The following is an 18,052-nucleotide window of genomic DNA, read 5'->3' as shown; positions in this document are numbered from 1 at the left end:
TGACAGATTGATAGCTCTTTCTCGATTCTGTGGGTGGTGGTGCATGGCCGTTCTTAGTTGGTGGAGCGATTTGTCTGGTTAATTCCAATAACGAACGAGACTTCGGCATGCTAACTAGTTACACGGCCACGTGCGGTTGGCGTCCAACTTCTTAGAGGGACAAGTGGCGTTCAGCCACACGAGATTGAGCAATAACAGGTCTGTGATGCCCTTAGATGTCTGGGGCTGCACGCGCGCCACACTGAGTGGATCAGCGTGTGTCTACCCTTTGCCAAGAGGCGTGGGTAACCCGCTGAACCCCACTTGTGCTAGGGATTGGGGATTGTAATTATTTCACATGAATAAGGAATTCCCAGTAAGCGCGGGTCATAAGCTCGCGTTGAGTAAGTCCCTGCCCTTGTACACACCGCCCGTCGCTACTACCGATTGGATGGTTTAGTGAGGTCCTCGGATCGGCCCCTCCGGGGTCGGTCACGGCCCTGGTGTCAGCCATGGCCCTGGTGGAGCGCCGAGAAGACGATCAAACTTGACTATCTAGAGGAAGTAAAAGTCGTAACAAGGTTTCGTAGGTGAACCTGCGGAAGGATCATTACCGGCCGTCCCGCCCTCAGGCAGCCAGGGCTGCGAGCTGTACCATGAGGCTAGCCTCCTCTCTTTCACTGCCTTCCTTTTCAGAGGGGCAATGGTATCAAGTGTATTACGCAGGAAGGCTGCAGTACTATGAACAAGATTATCGATTTGTGTGGGAGTAAAGTTAAGGTGGCCTCCTTCCACTGTGTTGGCAAATGGCACTGAAGTAGATAAAGACGGAATTATTTCCTTAAACTTGGTAACAGCATTGCCAGATAGACATCTGCTGTAGTGGAATTGTTTCCCACATAGAGTATAATCCATTAATGGAAATTCAAAAGTTATTAGAAAATGGTCAGACAGAAGAGGGTTATGGGGAAAAACTATTAAGTGTTCAGTTTCGATGCCATATGTCAGAACAAGATCAAGAGTGTGATTAAAACAGTGAGTGGGTTTAGTTACAGTTTGAGAGAAGCCAACTGAGTCTAATAATGAACAGAATGCATTGTTGAGGCTGTCATTGTCAGCAACTACATGAATATTAAAGTTGCCTACTATGATTATTTTATCTGGTGGATTCATTTAGACTGACATATTCTTCCTGCTGTAACCATGTTTCAGTAAGACACAATAAGTCAATGTGATGTTCACTTATCAAATCATTCACTAACAGAGATTTAGATGAGAGAGATCTGATATTTAATAGTCCACATTTGATTGTCCTATTACTTTCTACTATAAGAGAAGTAGTAGTAGCAGTAGTTTCTTCCTATATTTTATATTTACCATACTCAGAAATATACTAATGTTTCTTTTGATTCAGATTATTCATCTGCTCAGTGTTAAGAAATGTTTGCTAAGCCTACCACAGAAATCAAGTTGTATCTTTTTATTTATATGGTCCAAAACAGAAAATCACAAATTTGTCTAAAGGAGTTTTACAATCCATACAGCATACAAACCCCTCTGTCCTTAGACCATCAAATCAAATAAGGAAAAATTCCCCAAATCAGAACCATTTAAAGGGGGAACATGGAAGAGCAACAGAGGAGGGATCCTTTCTTTAAGGAGGGGCAGACATGCAATAATTGTCATAGGTACAGAATAAATTAACATAATGGGTTTACATTATGGGCAGTCAGAATGACAAAAATTGTATATTGTAACATATATGAAAAATGTTCTATAATCTAAACATATTAGGAGCAAACAAAAATTAGGATTTAAAAAAAGCAGACTTACTGAACTTCCTGTTTTTAGAAAGTGTGTTCACTTATTACCTGTGAAGGAACTGATTTTGTGTTTATGAATTAAGCTCCCCTGCTTTCTATTTTTGTGGCTTAATCTTCTTCTGTTTCATTTAATTGCTTTGAATAAAGCCTGGTTATTCTCCACCACATCGCTCTGTCTTTGGACTTGGGTCTGGCATTAATTAAAATACCTAAACATGGCAGTTACATAATTCTGAAACATAAAAACCTAATTAAACTGAGCGTCTCCCTGAGCAATGTGTATTCCTTCCCATAAGGGTGGAGCATTCTCCATACAGTGCAGTATATCCACTGTGCTAATCTCTGCACAATCTCCTCAAGGTATTTAGTCTCTATATATTAAACCAGACCCCCCTTTTCATTAATACCTACAGTATTTAACATATAGGTAGCTCAGTCCTGCTTTAGATAACATTGATCACATAGTCACAGACGGCATATGAAGCGAATCTAGGGCCACATATGAAAGTGGCCCAGATCTGATATGAGCTGGGCCACTTCAGCATGTAATGTGAATGTAGCCTAAGGGTAAAAATAATTTCTCCTGTGCAAAGCCGCACTACAGCTGCATGAGCACTGTGCATGCGTACACAAGAAAGATCTATTTTCATAATGCCATGAGGTGTAATTCAGGGGGTCTACATAAATTGCCTCACCCTGCATCATTGCTTTTCTCCTACTACTTCTCCTCATCTGCTCCTCCTCCTCATGCCTCTCTGTCTCCAAGCGCATTGTTAAGGCTCGCCAATAACCAGATAAAGGACACACCGGGGAACCTGAGCTGAGACAGCAAGAGAACAAGAGAGAAAGAAGGGAGGAAGGGAGAGATTATTAGAGCAGAGTTATACTGTAGTGTGTGTGCACGCGCCTCTAATGTACATGTTGAGCGATATATCTATGAGACTCCACACTTGCTGCTTTAGAGAGGATTTTTTAATTTCAGATGGGGAGGAAAGAAGAAATGAGTGAAGTAGAAGGAGGAGGAGAGGAGGGGGGAAAGTTGGTCTAAAGACCTAGCAGCGAAGATGCAGGACTGGGAGACTGGAAACGGGAGATAGGGGAACGACTGCATATTGGCACCAAAATGGGATATATTGAGGAGTATGTGAAAATAAAACCAATTGCACAGTCTGGAATGTCAAGATAAAGTGTCTTTATTCTGGAAGCTTTTTGGAAGAAAGTAAAAAATAAATCTAAATTTATTTGTAGTCATAAAAATATATACTGTATATGGTCAATTAAGACACGATTGTTATTAGAAAATGTGTGTAGGGACTTTCACACATTTACATTCAGCTATAACCTGTAGAATAATCCAGTAGTTACATTTATGTGGTCATATTCCCCAAACAGCCACAGTCTAAAAACACCTCCTCATAAAGTGACTCACAGACAAAGAATTTCTCCACACACGCATACAGGACAATTAGCATTTTAATAACTTAGAAGCAGCAGTTCGAACGAAGTCTACATGCCAGTCATGTTTGATGTTTAACAGTCTACAGCTATTAAAGGCCCAGAAACCTGCATTTAAAGGTGATCACCAAATGGCAAGAAACTAAATCTTGAATTGCAACATCCAGAAAGTAACTACACAATGAGAGAGTCAAACAATGTGTTGTAGGTGCTCTCTGTAGAAACTGAAATATGCACAGTTGCTCACCCCTGAAATGTTTATCTGTGACTACAGGGTGGGTGAAAAGTAACTAGGCATTATAGCCAATTTTTAATGCCTAGTTACTTTTCACACACCCTGTAGACAGACAGACAGACAGACAGATAGACAGATAGACTTTACTGTCATTCAAGTCTGTTCCAGCAAGAACAAAATTGAATGAAATTTCGCTGCACATTTAGGCACTTAACAAAGCTGTATGTGCTAAAACTTAGTGTAAAAGAATCACAAGTAAAAAAAGCCAATAAACTGACTCAGTAAGGTCAGTTATCTTAAATTTTGTTAACATTAGTTAACACCCATTGGTCTTATCAGACCAAATAAAGCTGTAGCTAGAAAACCCCTGAGTGAATTGAGAATGAGTTAAGTTATTTCATTTGTGAGAGAACAGTTATTTCTTCTTTCAGTGTTTACAGTACACAGTGTAGGTCCAAATGTGATTCTAACTATTAACTCTTCTGGCACCATCACCATATTTATAACAGCACAAATAAACTCCTGCTAGATATGCAGAAGTAAGGCCACTCCGGCTAAGGTCCACTTGGAGGGGTTGTCTTTGGTCTTCAGGTTGAAGGTCCACACGTATGTAGGTCCCCTCTGACGGGTCTTGTAGACAGGACACTGGTAGACGTTCCTGCTCTCCTGTTTGTCCACTGGGATGGCCCTGATGAAGATCACCGGCATGGTCGGGGTGAGCTCTTTCAGCCGGGCATCTACAATAATGCCAGTCTGAAAAAGAAAGAAAACACAGGAGGTGAAGGGAGAGGGAGGGGAGGGGGTAAGCAAGTCAACCACAGACAGAAGCATTTAACAGATCTGACGGATGTTATACATTTGCATTATGCATGGTTAAAAACATTGTCCAACGCATTTAATAATGCTCTTTAGTAAGAGGAAGAAAAAAAACAGTGATGTTTCTTAATGTTGGCACAAGCAATATTTGACTTTGAGTTTGCAGAAGACATGTGGTGGTGCCCTTGAAAAGTAATGAAAGTCAGCAGCGTTTGAATGGAAGTCAAGCTGCCCTGCCTCAGAATACACTCTCTCTCAACACTGAAACAGAGTGGTCTGTCTCATTAATTAATCCTCCTATACTTAGTGCCTGACAAACACAAGTTTCTCCGTGCATGCACAGTGACTTTCAGGAATGAATGTAAATCCTGATGACTTTGGAAAGCTCTGAGGACAAAGCCCTAATTGCATCTGCAATTGCTATAAATCTTTAGTGGTGTTAAATACTACTAACTTTATGTCAAAATGAGTGAATACAAATAATGGGTACCATAAAGAGGGTCATGTGGGTTCATTGAGATTGATTATATATTAGTTTTACACCACTGGATAAAGTATATACACTGCTACTATGGCAACAGATGTCCGTTTATTGTCTCACGGCTTATTGAAAGAAATAAGTGCAGTAAGTACTCCAACTTACTCATCATCATTAAGTGATGTCTATCACAGAAACACAGAAGCTTGCCCTGTTCATTTGTCTCATCCATTCAGCCCCCAAGGTGTTTATCATACACAGTGTCTAGTGGTATTTGAAGGCTGAAACCCCTCTGAATAAAACGCCAAGGTTCATTAATATAGATGAGTAGGTTTAAAATAAATCTTTGACTTTCAGTGCTACACTGAGTTGTGTTCAGATGGAGGACTGCTTACTTTTCTACCAACACTGTGCTACACTGCACCAGAGGCACAGAACCGGCTTTGGGGCTGAGATGAGGACATTAGGAAAGGAGGAGGAGAAGAAGAGAGGAGAAGCCCCATGGCCCGTCTGTCCACCTGTCTGTTTACCTGAATCTCCAACTTAATGAAGAAAAAGGGAACCACTCCTGTAAAGGATGATCTAAGCGTTCAAATGCACACACTGCACATTCCTTAATTAAGAAATCTACAGGGATGCTCCTTGAAAGCAGGCTGCATATACAGTAACTGTATGTATGTAGATAGATAGATCCCTGGGAAGCTGAGTAATGTGCTGTGCTCCGAGAGCTGAATGCAAGCGGGTTGCAAAGGAGAAAATTTAAGTCGCATAAGGAATGTGGAAATCCTCAAGGGCAAAAATACTGCAGTTGCTTTACTTAACTCAGTTTAAAGATACATTTTGAGGTTAGCTTGCCTCAGTTCATGTGTCAGTCTACCATCTATCAGCAGAAGTAGTGTGTAAAGGAAGATTTCTGTATAAGGTGCTTGTGATTCCAAGTGTGCTGTTTTGGAGTTTGTACACCATCCCACACCTTCCTCATTGTGTCATTTGCTAACGTGATGACAGTCAGCTAAACAGAGCAATTAACAACTCATGCACCTGTGTGTCCCAGCGTGCGCCTTCCATGTATAGCCCATGTACATAGGCCCCTTCGCGCGGTGGGGAACTGAAGTCCTCACGATTCTTCTTGGTAACATCACACTGGAGACCCATACTGTCAAGAGGCCACTCATTTCTGTACATACACAGAGAGATGTATGTGGTTTCCATTAAATATCAGCCTACATGTGTTAAGCCCTCAACACATCCAACTGTACCTTCGAGCCATAGCCTGCATGATGGCTGTGAGGAAGGACTGAGGGTTGAAGAAGCCGGCCAGCCACACCGCAGAGGGTAATACAAAGTCAGTTGACCAGGCTTCTAACTCCTTGATCCTGGCCAGCAGGTCAGTGAACCACAGGGCTAGGCCACACATGGATGGGTAAGCCCGCTTGGTCCATCTGTCAGGGACTACATCCAAGAATATGGCATTCTGAAGGCTCTCCATGTCACTGGTCATGGTTAACTCTCCCTGAAGGGAGAAGGTCACAGACAAAAGAGCATTTTGAGTCAGCTGAACCCATCCATTTTGCTGTCAAACATAACTGTCAAAGTAAGGTTCAAATGTATTTTTTTTATTACTGAAAGTAAGAAAAAAGTTAATGGGTGACCAGTAATGCTCTTTAAGGCCAGTGAAAATCATCTATGTGTCAGTGAAATAGCAACTGACATACTATAGTACCTACTTGCAGGGCTAGCTGGTCAACTACGGTAGCTAACAAGCTAAACAATAAAGTGAAAACCAGTGCAAAATATGATGGCAATAATGCTCAGAATAACTCTCTGACCTAGTTAGTCTTTTAACTAAGTAGATCAGTCAGTGATGGGTGGTTTGCTCCATAAACCTCTTGTCAAGCAATTTACACTATGACAGAGGAGCTAAGAAGCTATGATAGCATCCTTTGTTTTGGCCGACCCTGTGGTTGGTGGACGACTGGCTCTTCTTTGCCTGCTCAGCCACAGCCAACCCAAAAATAAGATATAATTCACCTCCTCATAAGCCTTAGAGTCAAGATGAACGTAAGGTTGAGGTTCCTGTTTTTTTTACTGGATATCAGAAAAATTTGTTGTAGCCTATAGTTTGGCTTTCATCCTCTTTCTGGTCATCTGAACAATATCAACTTTTATTAGGATGACAGATGCTGCCTCATTTTTTACATACAGGTTCTTCATTGTTGTTCTTCATTACAGGAAAGAACTGAGGGTTTAATGTGCCACTTCCTGTTTGTCTTAGCAGCTAAACATTGGAGGTGACACCTCCCAGCCGCAGAAGGTGTTGAACTGTAACAAATCCTCAGAAACCACTGATGCATACATAAACACGAAGACAAGTACATCATACCAGATAAGGAAACATGCTGCAAGATAGCCAAGAGAAGATGGCACAAAAAACTAATGAGACAGCATACATGTGAAAACAGTGATGACCAATGATACTGGAGCTGACGTGTTACTGATCTACAGATGTGTGACAGTCATACCAATTCTTTATGAGGGAGATAAAGTTCTGTAGACATATCTACATTGGTGCAGCTACCGCGAACCTTTCACCTCTGCAACCTCAAAATATTCCTAATTTGTCGGTTCATTCACAGCACACCATGGCACTGCTGCACCACTTTGCCAAGGTTAACATTCTGATAGTTCCTATTCCACTATAAAGATGAAATATGATTCGATTTGCTGGTACAGTCTGCATAGCTTTTAAATCACTGAGCCAATTTATTGAGGCTTGTAGAGTCGGGAGATCGAAGCCTCATAACTCCTGACAAACACTTGTACACATTTTAACACAATCTTTCTCTTTTCATTTGCTGTTAACACACGACTCAGTCAGACTTGAAACACAGAGATGTCTTATTCCTTTCTGCTCGTCTGTAAGCCAGATCTCTGAGTCACTCTTAAGACTGGGCTTCTGACAAAGAACAGAGAATAAGGCTTAGTTATGCAGGAATATTAATGCAGCAGCTCGTCAGTGTCAACAGCAGCTGAGCCAACATAGAAAGTCAGGCGTTTTGAGGAAAACAGAAGGTTGTACATTTTGACTGTTCACTTGAAGTTATTTTATATTTAAGGTATTTCGCTCTTAGCACACTCCCTGTGGGGCCTGTGGTTCGCAGTATGGGATCTGTGGACAAGGGTAATTTAAAATAGGACACAAGAAATTAGTTGAATATATTTGAGACATTTTAGAATTTATATTTGCATATAAAAACACTTAAGCAATATATAGTCTAACAGTTTTTCCTTAAAAAAGTTTGGTGAACCTCTGTAATAGGCCCCTCATTGTGCATTCCAGGATCTATGAATATGCAAATTTATGCAAATGTACATAAAGCTGATATTGGGTAAGGGGCAGGGTACACCCTGTGCAGGTTGCCAGTCTATCACAGGGCTGACAGCGAAGGACCTTATGAAGACAGTGGAGGAAACAGTTACCAAAGTATCTATACCCACAGTAAAACCAGTCCTATATCGACATAACCTGAAGGGAAGAAGCCACTGCTCCAAGACCACCATAAAAGAGGCAGACTACGGTTTACAGCTGCACGAGGACAAAGATCTGACTTTTTGGAGAAATGTCCTCTGGTCTGATGAAACAAAAATTTTACTGTTTGGCCATAATGACCAACGTTATGTCTAGAGGAAAAAGGGGGAGGCTTGCAAACCAAAGAACACCATCCCAACCATGAAGCACAGGGGTGGCAGCATCATGTTGATTGTGTGTTGTTGTGTTTGTTGTGTCCTGATGCTTTTCTTCTTTTGTCTCTCCTATCCTATCCACTCACCCCAACCGGTCGAGGCAGAAGGCCGCCCACCAAGAGCCGAGGTCTGTCAGAGGTTTCTTCTGTTAAAGGGAGTTTTTACTCTCCGCTGTCACCAAGCGCTGCTCAAGGGGGATTTGTTGGGTTTTTCCCTTTATAATATTAATCATAGTAAGGTCTAGACTTTACTGTGTAAAGTGTCAGGAAATAACTTTTGTTGTGATTGGTGCTGCACAAATAAAACTGAATAAAATTTAAAACTGAATGTTGTGGCGGTGCTTTGCTGCAGGAGGGACTGGGACACTTCACAAAATAGATGGCATCATGAGGAAGGAAGATGATGTGGATATATTGAAGCAACATCTCAAGACATCAGCCAGGAAGTTAAAGCTTGGTCACAGTGGGTCTTTCAATGGACAATGAGCCCAAGCAGACTTCCAAGGTTGTGGCAAAATGGCTTAAGGACAACAAAGTCAAGGTATTGGAGTGGCCACCACAAAGCCCTGACCTCAGTCCAATAGAAAATATGTGGGAAGAACTGAAGAAATATGTGTGTGTGTGAGCAAGGAGGCCTATAAACCTGACTGAGTTCCACCAGTTCAGGAGGAATGGGTGAAAATTCCAGCAGCTTATTGTAAGAAGCTTGTAGAAGGCGTCCTGAAATGTTTGACCTAAGTTCAACAATTTAAAGGCAAAGCTACCAAATAACAACTGAGTGTATGTAAACTTCTGAAACACTGGGAATGTGATGGAAGAAATAAAAGCTGAAATCAATCGTTTTCTCTACTGTTACTGACATTTCACATTCTTTTTTTGTTTTCTCAGGTTTGGTTAACTGAATTAGTTTTACATTTTCAAAACTCATAAAATAACACTGTATTGAACAGAAGATGGTTAATTTACAATTAAAAGGCAGCAGAGAACTTGTGTTTCTAAGTTGAAATGATTTACAGAGAGAGAATCCTCAACCAAACGAGAAACAGTTCCACTAAGTAATTCATTAAAGGTACTCCCTACAAAACAGTGGTGATGCTTCCTTCCTGAAAATCTTGAAGATGTACAAATCTGCACCATGTATGCAAAATATGAACCTCATGAATGACCATTGTCTGCAAGAGCCTCAAGTTTAGCTGATCCTACAAGAGTCAGTTTACTCTATGGCAGTTCCAAACCAGTTTTAAATTTGTAAGGAGTGGTGGGATGTTACTGGTACTGGAAGTGTGAGTGTAATCAGCAAATAAAGAAACGTAGTTTTGGTGTTTATTGTTATACAGCTTTCCTCAAATTCTGCTAGATGCGTCTCTCCCATACATTAAGTGTGATTTGGAGGGTCAGGGGGACTGACTGACCTCCGCTAACGGCCCTAAGAAGCTGCTGTTAGACTTTCCTTTTCTTCGCTGTACTGACAGAGTCTGGTGGAGCTTTGACAGTCACCACAAGCATCTTTATGTATCTTTGAGAGAGTCACCTGGGTGAACAGCACTCTGGTTAGTGTTTGTCTGTGGAGAATGTCAGTATGATGCAGTAGCACTGCTGTTATCATGGTTAATGTTTCTGTGTATCGTGTTAAGCTCTGTATCTGGTAGAATTATCAACAAGATGGTGTGTTGTGTTTACAGCCACTGCAGAGGAATAAATCTTGTTCATGTTCAACATCATTTTTGACTCTTGTCAGGATTGTTTATGTTAATGTGACCAGCAGCTGTGTGTGAGGCACAAACTGAGTCACTGGTTAGCTAGTGCTCTGTATTTTTACAGTACTTGTTATTTTAAACTAAAGACGCACTGATTGATCGGCTAGAGATTGGAATCGGCCTATTGTTAGCTTAGCCATTCTGTACTGGCCATGTGGCATCTTGCGTGGACCTCATGCTAGGCTCACGCTCACATCTATACCGTTTTGACTCACACACTGGAAGCGCTTGGTGTACAAAAAGCGCACAGAAGAGCAGAAACACCTTGTAGAAGAAAAACTTTACTGGCTACACTTGAAATGTATGTACAGCTGAAGTCAGAAGTTAACATACACCCAAGCCAAATGCATTTAAACTCAGTTTTTATGTCAGCTTTTATTTCTTCTGTGGGTCAGAAGTTTACGTACACTCAGTATTTGGTGGCATTGGCTTTAAATTGGTTAACCTGGATCAAATGTTACAGGATGCCTTCCACAAGCTTCTTAAAATAAGTTGCTGGAATTTTTGCCCAATCCTCCCCCCATTCATCTTCCTTCCTCGTGATGTCATCTATTTTGTGAAGTGCCCCAGTCCCTCCTGCAACAAAGCACCCCACAACATGATGCTGCCGCTCCCACTTAATGCCGGTCATTATGGCCCAACTGTTCAATTGTTGTTTCATCAGACCAGAGGACATTTTCTCCAAGAAGCCAGATCTTTGAAGACCAAAACAAAGCTAGAAGGAAAATGACTACCGTTCAGTGGACAGAAACACAACTCTCAATAAATGCCAATGCGGCTTGATGCTGGCAACTGTTTCTTTATGGTTGTGTTATATTTATGGCTTAGATCAATTAATGCATGGTTAAATACTACAGTAATCTGTACTCTCAAATCAAGAATTTACTGTTTCCTTCTCACTGAAATCACAAATTAAAAAGCCTTGGTTAAATCTGTTGCTATGGGGAACAAACTTCTGATGAGGTTCAAGGATTAAGACATTGTTCAAGCAAATACATGCATAGCATTGACGCCCTTTTGACCTCACTGCTGGCATCAGAGTCTCCCCACCTTCAGTCCCAGGCTGAGCTCATGGAGGGAGCGTCTGATCTCCTGGGTGAGGAGGTTCATGCGCTCACACTCCTGCAGCGCCACCACCTGGTAGGGCGTTCGCTCTTCTGCTTTCCCCAGCAGCTCGGCCATGTTGAAAGCCTCCGGGAGTCTATCCATGATCTCCTCTAACACTGCACGCACCTGATAATAAAGGAAGGAGTGTGTCAGTGAATGAATTGAAGGTAAAAACACACAGTTTGATCCATCTTTACTGTTAAAAAAACTCAGGATACAAAAAACCCAAAGAGAGAGAGAAAATTCCTTGAAATGAAAGACTGATGAGACATTGAGGTTATCTATGTCAGACAATCTCAGTGCTGCCAGTGCTGACAGCCTGAGAAACCGTTACAGTTTGAAATAGACAGTTCCATAAATATTCATGAGATATTTTGCAATGGCAGCTCTTTGTTTTCAATAAGTCTAATCCCTTCAGAAAATCAATGCTCACATCATATTTTTGTGGGTAAGTGATGAAAGCTAATGTCTGTGTCAACATTTTCCCAGGGCAACCGGCGTTAGCAATCAATCAGTGGATTAGGTGCTGAACAAAGGATATGAGGTCATCATATCTATGGATTTTTTAGTTCAAATATCTGATCTTTGTTTGGCAGCTACTGAGCACACTGAATACAAAGTGGGCCTTGTTGGTAAGCTCTGCATGGCTGTCATCTGTTAGGACAGGAGTATCCAGGCTTCTGAGCCTCAAAGGTCACGCATCATAATACGTTAAGGAACGAAAACACACACACTGATAACACAGCATGCACTGCCTTAGAAGATTGACACTAGAAGGATGTTTGATAGAGTAAGACCAGATCAGAGTTACTGTAACTAAAACAGTCTTTCTTCAGGAAATCAGACTGTCAGTAAATTTTGTTTTATAAAAGAGGTTTAAATAAGTCTGACCTAAGTTACAATGCACACATTTCCTTCGAGACTAGCATGACCAATGGACCAGCAACCAGAAAACCTGTCTTGAAGAAGCCTAACAAACTGAACCAGGAAGAAGCCGTTCCTGACTCTGAGCTAATGAGGTCAAGTCAAGTCTGATTTAAAAACTAATCGTTCATGACTTCAAAACAGACAAAAATGAACACTGCATTGTTCACTGTCACAGAGTAGCATGTATTAAACATAAAATATAGATTAATCAAACAAGCATTAATCAAACCACTGCAATTAACACACAAGAGAACTTTCAGCAACATGTCTCAATCCATTAGTGAGCTCAGACACAACTTGGGAGTAGCTTTGCTTGCTGCAGTACTCGGCTTGTATTAATAACAGCATGGGTTCAAGCCCTGCATGAATAATCAGAAACTTCGTTTATCATTAGTGCTTAAAGATATGTTAGCATTCATATTTTCTAGAAACTACAGTTTAATATCAAATGGATTTTGCTTGTTTGTATAAGTAACATCCTCTGTCCTTAAGGTGGAAATAATGTCTCTAGCTTCAGAGGGGCTGTCTGGTCTGTATTTGCCAAAACTGTTTACTGTTTAGCACAATTTTACAGTATACTACAGTGCTTTTAAAGTGCACAAGTTAACTGAAGAAGTTCAGATACTTTAGACTGAAAATGCTAAGAGCTCAGATTCTATCTGCACAAAAACTGCAGCGCACATCAAAATGTGATTAACTGCACATGAACAGCAAACTGACTGACGGCTGAAAGCGTAGCTGTACAGAGGGACTGTCGGGGAGTGTTTCAGCCTGGCAGATTGATTGTAATACTGGTTAAACCTGAACTTCTCTAAACCTCCTTTATCAAACAGGATTTCCTCAAAGTAAGCCTGACCTACTCAAGTAAACCTGGTTTAACTGGTTATCCTGATTACCTTTCATGCTAAGCTTCATCTCAGGCTTAACCAGTGTATCAGTCAGGAGGGAAACAGTTTCCTCGTATTTTCTCCATGATGGCTTCCTTTCAACCACTGCACTGTGAAAAGCATTAAGATCAATTTGCAGCATGTCAAATTGATCACATTTGGCACGCCATGCACTTATTTGAACAAATCTGGCTGCTGGAGGCCACCTGGACTGGAGAAAGAGTTGCAACTTCAAAAAGTGTTTGAAAATTTGTTTGATTCTGAGGCGGATGAATATTTACTTATGCAGATGGTTCAGAATGGCTGTAAATGCTGTTAAACAACTGTCTGAGTTTCTCACACATCACATTGTATTTATCTTTCAATGAAACAGATGATTACCACTGGGACTTGAATGTAATGCTAATACACGAGTGGCATAAACTAAGGAAACACCAAAATTTAACTTTATCACTAGTAATTAACACTGATCAACATGCAATTATTATGTTCTAATTTATGGCTAAGAAGCGCCTCATCATTCAGAAGCTTAAAAGTAAAACTGCTTTTTATTAAAAAAGAAGTTATTTCAGGAGCAAAATCAAGCTTCTTGTAATACAAGTTTTAAAAGCCTGGATTATATCTTGCTTGTTTCAAGCAACAGTAAGCATAAATTACTTTTTAACAAAACCAACACTCAGACAACCAAGACCCTTATTTACATTATTAAAAAGGTGACACTTTGAAGGAATGCACAGGGCTGCACTGTCTCTGAAAGAATATTTGTTTTTACATTCAGAAATGTTTTATTTCAGAGTGGTACTGAACCAGAAAATGCACCAGAAAATGCCATGCCTGTAAAAATCACCCTGGCTGCTGTCAGAGTCTCCAAACAGTTGGTCTGCAATTTATTTTCAATTCAGTGTTCAGCAGCACCAGGAAATGTCACCTGTTGTCATCATACATTTAAGATTTGGTGCTCTTTCCCGAACTTCAGTAAGACAGTCGTCTTTGTGAAAGGTCTTGGTTTAAATGCATGTATGTGCTCCGGATATCTCCTGTATAATGACTTGACTTTTCAAGGCAGAATATCATCACAAAATCATAACTCAAATTCAAATATTACCATTTTACCCCATTAATCCTCACTGTCCAGCAAGTGGACTCATCATAACAAGTCTTATGCTGAGCAACAAACATTATTCAAACTCACAGAATCTGAGAGAATCTGATTTGATATTCTAGTAAAGCTCCAAAGTTTGCAAAGATGGCAAAAATGTTAAAGTATATTTTGGGGAAACATATAAAATGCAGTGGTGCAAGTAGCATTCAGTGTTTACTTGCATAAAAAATCCTCCATAACTGTAGAATGGTAATGTTTCTTTGATGTGATGGCTAACGACTCCTAATCCCATTCTCATGAATTTGACTGCTTAGCCTAGGCACAAAACCACAAAGTGGTAATTCTAGTTTTTTTTTTTATAGCCAGGTGCCATATTCTAGTAGAACTGCTTGCCAGACGTGTGGGCAGCTGTTGTAGCAACATATTAATGATCAATGATCACTAATGATGATTACATGTTCAACAATCACATGAATGTAAGTTCTGCATAGGGCTGAACCCTCTCAGCCAGATCATCACCAAGAGTGGTTACGGATACCGACTATAGAATGGAGCAACCATCAGCCACGTCCCTTACATGGATGACATCCATGGATGCCAGGAGTGAACGAGACATCAATTCACTGATCCACACTACTAGGATCTACAGCCAGGACATCAGAATGTCATTCGGCCTGGATAAGTCTGGTCGAATGGTAGGGGGTTCAGGCCTATGCAGAACAGCAGCGGGGATGGAGCATCTCCTTGGTAGATACCGCACTTGATGTTGACTTGTGCAATTGGCTTGAAGTTGGCCTCTAGGGTTGTTTTCCACATTCCCATTGAGTTCTTGATGAAGGCTCTTAGAGTCCTGTCGATGTTGTACAGTTCCAAGCATTCCAGGATCCATGTGTGAGGCATTGAGTCATAGGCTTTCTTGTAGTCAATCCAGGCAGTGCACAGGTTGGTATACCTGGTCTTGCAGTCTCGAGGGACTACTTTCCCTCATGCGCCTGCTCATCTTAGCTGCTATAATGCCTGACAGGAGCTTCCATGTTGTGCAGAGGCAGGTTATTGAGTGGTAGTTGGATGGTACTGCTCCCTTCTGAGGGTCCTTCAGGATCAGGACTGTCCGGCCTTCAGTTAACCACTCAGGGTGGGTTCCATCCATTAGTAGCTGATTCATTTGTCCCGCCAGGCGCTCATAGAGTGAAGTTAGCTTCTCTAACCAGTAGGCGTGGATTGTGTCAGGGCCTGGTGCTGTCCAGCTCTTCATACTTGAGACCCGCTCTTGAATGTCTGCCACTGTGATGATTACTGGGTCAGGTTGCTGTGGTCTGCTCTTTGGCCCCCCAGCCACTGGGCATTGTTGTTATGTGATGCCTCCTTCTCCCATATGCTCTTCCAGAACTGTTCAGTGGCAGCCGGGTGGCCAGGGCTGTGAGCCTTTGCTTGGCAGTCTCCAAGGCCTCAGGTATGGATAGTGAGTTGTACTTCTTAGGTACCCCTTTCTTCATCGTTCCTTTCTGCAATTCTGATAGCTGGCTAACTTCTCTGCTTGCTACCTTGATCTTGGTCTCCAACCTCCTTCGCCATGGAGGATACTGCTCCTTATGGCCTTTGTTGAACTTATAGCCAAGCATCTCAAGGATCACGGTTGCTGTGGTATATATGAGCTTGTTGGTCTCAGTGATGGTCGTAGTAGGGATTGTTCTTAGTGCTGCATTTACATCATCTAGTAGACTTTCAGAAGGCACTTCACTTAGTCTTGGTAACCGACCACGGGGGTTCCAGGTGTCCATCTTGCTCTTGAATATCCACTGATCAGTCACGCTCTATACTGCAACTAAAGACTCACTGTAGAAGTCATGTCTTTACCTTCTCCTCTCGTGTCGTCCCACTGCCCTCACCGACTCCTCCATCCCTGGGCTGCATCTCCAGCACAGTGCGGAAAAGCTTCTCGGAGGTTTGTGTGAGGAAGCCGATCTCAGCGTTGGGATGAAGACCATACAGGTAGGGTGACTCGTCAGGCAGGGTGTCATCAATGTACTGGAGCAGAAATCATGTCAGAACACTTGTATCATAGGAGGTTTTAACATAAATGTACCAATTTCTTGTTGAACTTCAATTTATTCATGAAGACATGGACTATAATTATGAAACTTGCACAAAATCCTGTCTGACATAAAGGTCACATAAATGTTTGATTTTAACTCCAACCCTAACTATCACCCAGGTTACTTTAGTTGAACAGTTTGAAGACTGCCAACTGTAATTACTTCCAGACTCAAAAGTCCCTTTTTTCCTACTAAGGTGTTTCTTCTAAAGTACTGATGACAAAGGACAAGAATGGAACCATATAAATGTTGAGATATTTTTGGGTGAAAAATCAAACACTCAGGATCAATCGACAGACTGCTAATGACTATGACAAGGGGAAAGAAATGTGGCATTTTCCATCTGCTGGTCCATGATGAATATCAATATGCTTTTAAGTTAGTGCAGATGAAAGTGGAAGCTCAAATGTGAAAGGCTGCTTTTTGTGAGGCACTTTACATTAAATAAAAAAGCTCTTCTAATCATAATGTCCTGATGAAAGTTTTGATGGAAAATATACTGGCTTTTAATACAGAAACATGTTGTACTCAACTTGTTTGATCTCCTCTGTACTTGCTGGCTAATATTTGCTGACTGCAACCACCTATATATATATATATATAGTACTTAAAAGGAGTAAAACTGCTGAGTCAACCAGTTCTTTTTCATGTATGTTCCATCTCTCTTCTCTCCTATATATACTGTAAATTTAATACAGATGGTTGTGAGGGAGGTGATGGCCTAACAGACCCCTGGGGACCCACAGGCATGAACAGCCAAATTTTAACCACTCAGCCCCCAGAATGGCTCTGTGGTAACAGCCACATGTAAAACGCTCCAGCTCTTCCTACTGGAGCCACTATGACAAGCCAGGATGTGCCTAATGAGCAGCACCTAGACTGAGAGACAACGGAATTCAAGCAGTACTCTCCGCTCCCTCCAGGATCCCAGGGACCTCATTTGGATAATCTGGACTGTGTGCAAGAACATGTTACCTGAACAACTGTTTCTCACATAAATGTTGACAGTTATCAGTTTTTCATAAGGGACACTGGTGAAGCTGGTCCCCTGCAGCTTAAAAGCAAAAAAAATCAAACCAAACTGCAATTAATCCAAATACCAAACAGAATCAACTACAACATGCTTGGCTTTGCTTATTCTATTCATTTGAAATAATGATAAATAATATGTGAGTCTCCACATGTTGTGCTGCAGCAGCTGATACAAGTACGTGGCTCATGTCTGCTGTAAATCAATGTTTGTGTTAATGTTGTGTTGTTAACTAACAATAGACGACAAGCAAGATGAGGTAGACTGAGGCGAGGCAGTAACCTGATGATACCTGGAGCTTTCACAGATCATACAGTGCCTTGCGAAAGTATTCGGCCCCCTTGAACTTTGCGACCTTTTGCCACATTTCAGGCTTCAAACATAAACACATAAAACTGTAATTTTTTGTGAAGAATCAACAACAAGTGGGACACAATCATGAAGTGGAACGAAATTTATTGGATATTTCAAACTTTTTTAACAAATAAAAAACTGAAAAATTGGGCGTGCAAAATTATTCAGCCCCTTTACTTTCAGTGCAGCAAACTCTCTCCAGAAGTTCAGTGAGGATCTCTGAATGATCCAATGTTGACCTAAATGACTAATGATGATAAATA

General features: G+C 41.2%; 1 protein-coding gene across 3 annotated transcripts in view; it reads right to left on the bottom strand.

Annotated features, from left to right (window-relative positions):
* Positions 1-3,049: 3,049 nt before the first annotated feature.
* dnah9 (dynein, axonemal, heavy chain 9) overlaps positions 3,050-18,052 on the bottom strand; it is a 149,130-nt gene continuing 134,127 nt past the window's right edge. For all 3 annotated transcript variants that reach the window (XM_020611726.1, XM_020611728.1, XM_020611727.1), the window contains 5 exons: positions 16,167-16,337; positions 11,337-11,519; positions 6,046-6,299; positions 5,828-5,963; positions 3,050-4,245 (listed from right to left, as the gene is read on the bottom strand). In XM_020611726.1, the coding sequence (XP_020467382.1) occupies positions 4,018-4,245; positions 5,828-5,963; positions 6,046-6,299; positions 11,337-11,519; positions 16,167-16,337 (972 nt within the window). In that variant the 3' untranslated portion in view covers positions 3,050-4,017. The remainder of the gene's footprint in view (positions 4,246-5,827; positions 5,964-6,045; positions 6,300-11,336; positions 11,520-16,166; positions 16,338-18,052) is intronic.

Source organism: Monopterus albus, unplaced genomic scaffold (assembly GCF_001952655.1).
Source record: "Monopterus albus unplaced genomic scaffold, M_albus_1.0 scaffold117.1, whole genome shotgun sequence".
Taxonomy (NCBI): domain Eukaryota; kingdom Metazoa; phylum Chordata; class Actinopteri; order Synbranchiformes; family Synbranchidae; genus Monopterus; species Monopterus albus.
The sequence above is the reverse complement of the archived record's forward strand: the minus strand, read 5'-3'. Positions and strand labels throughout refer to the sequence as shown.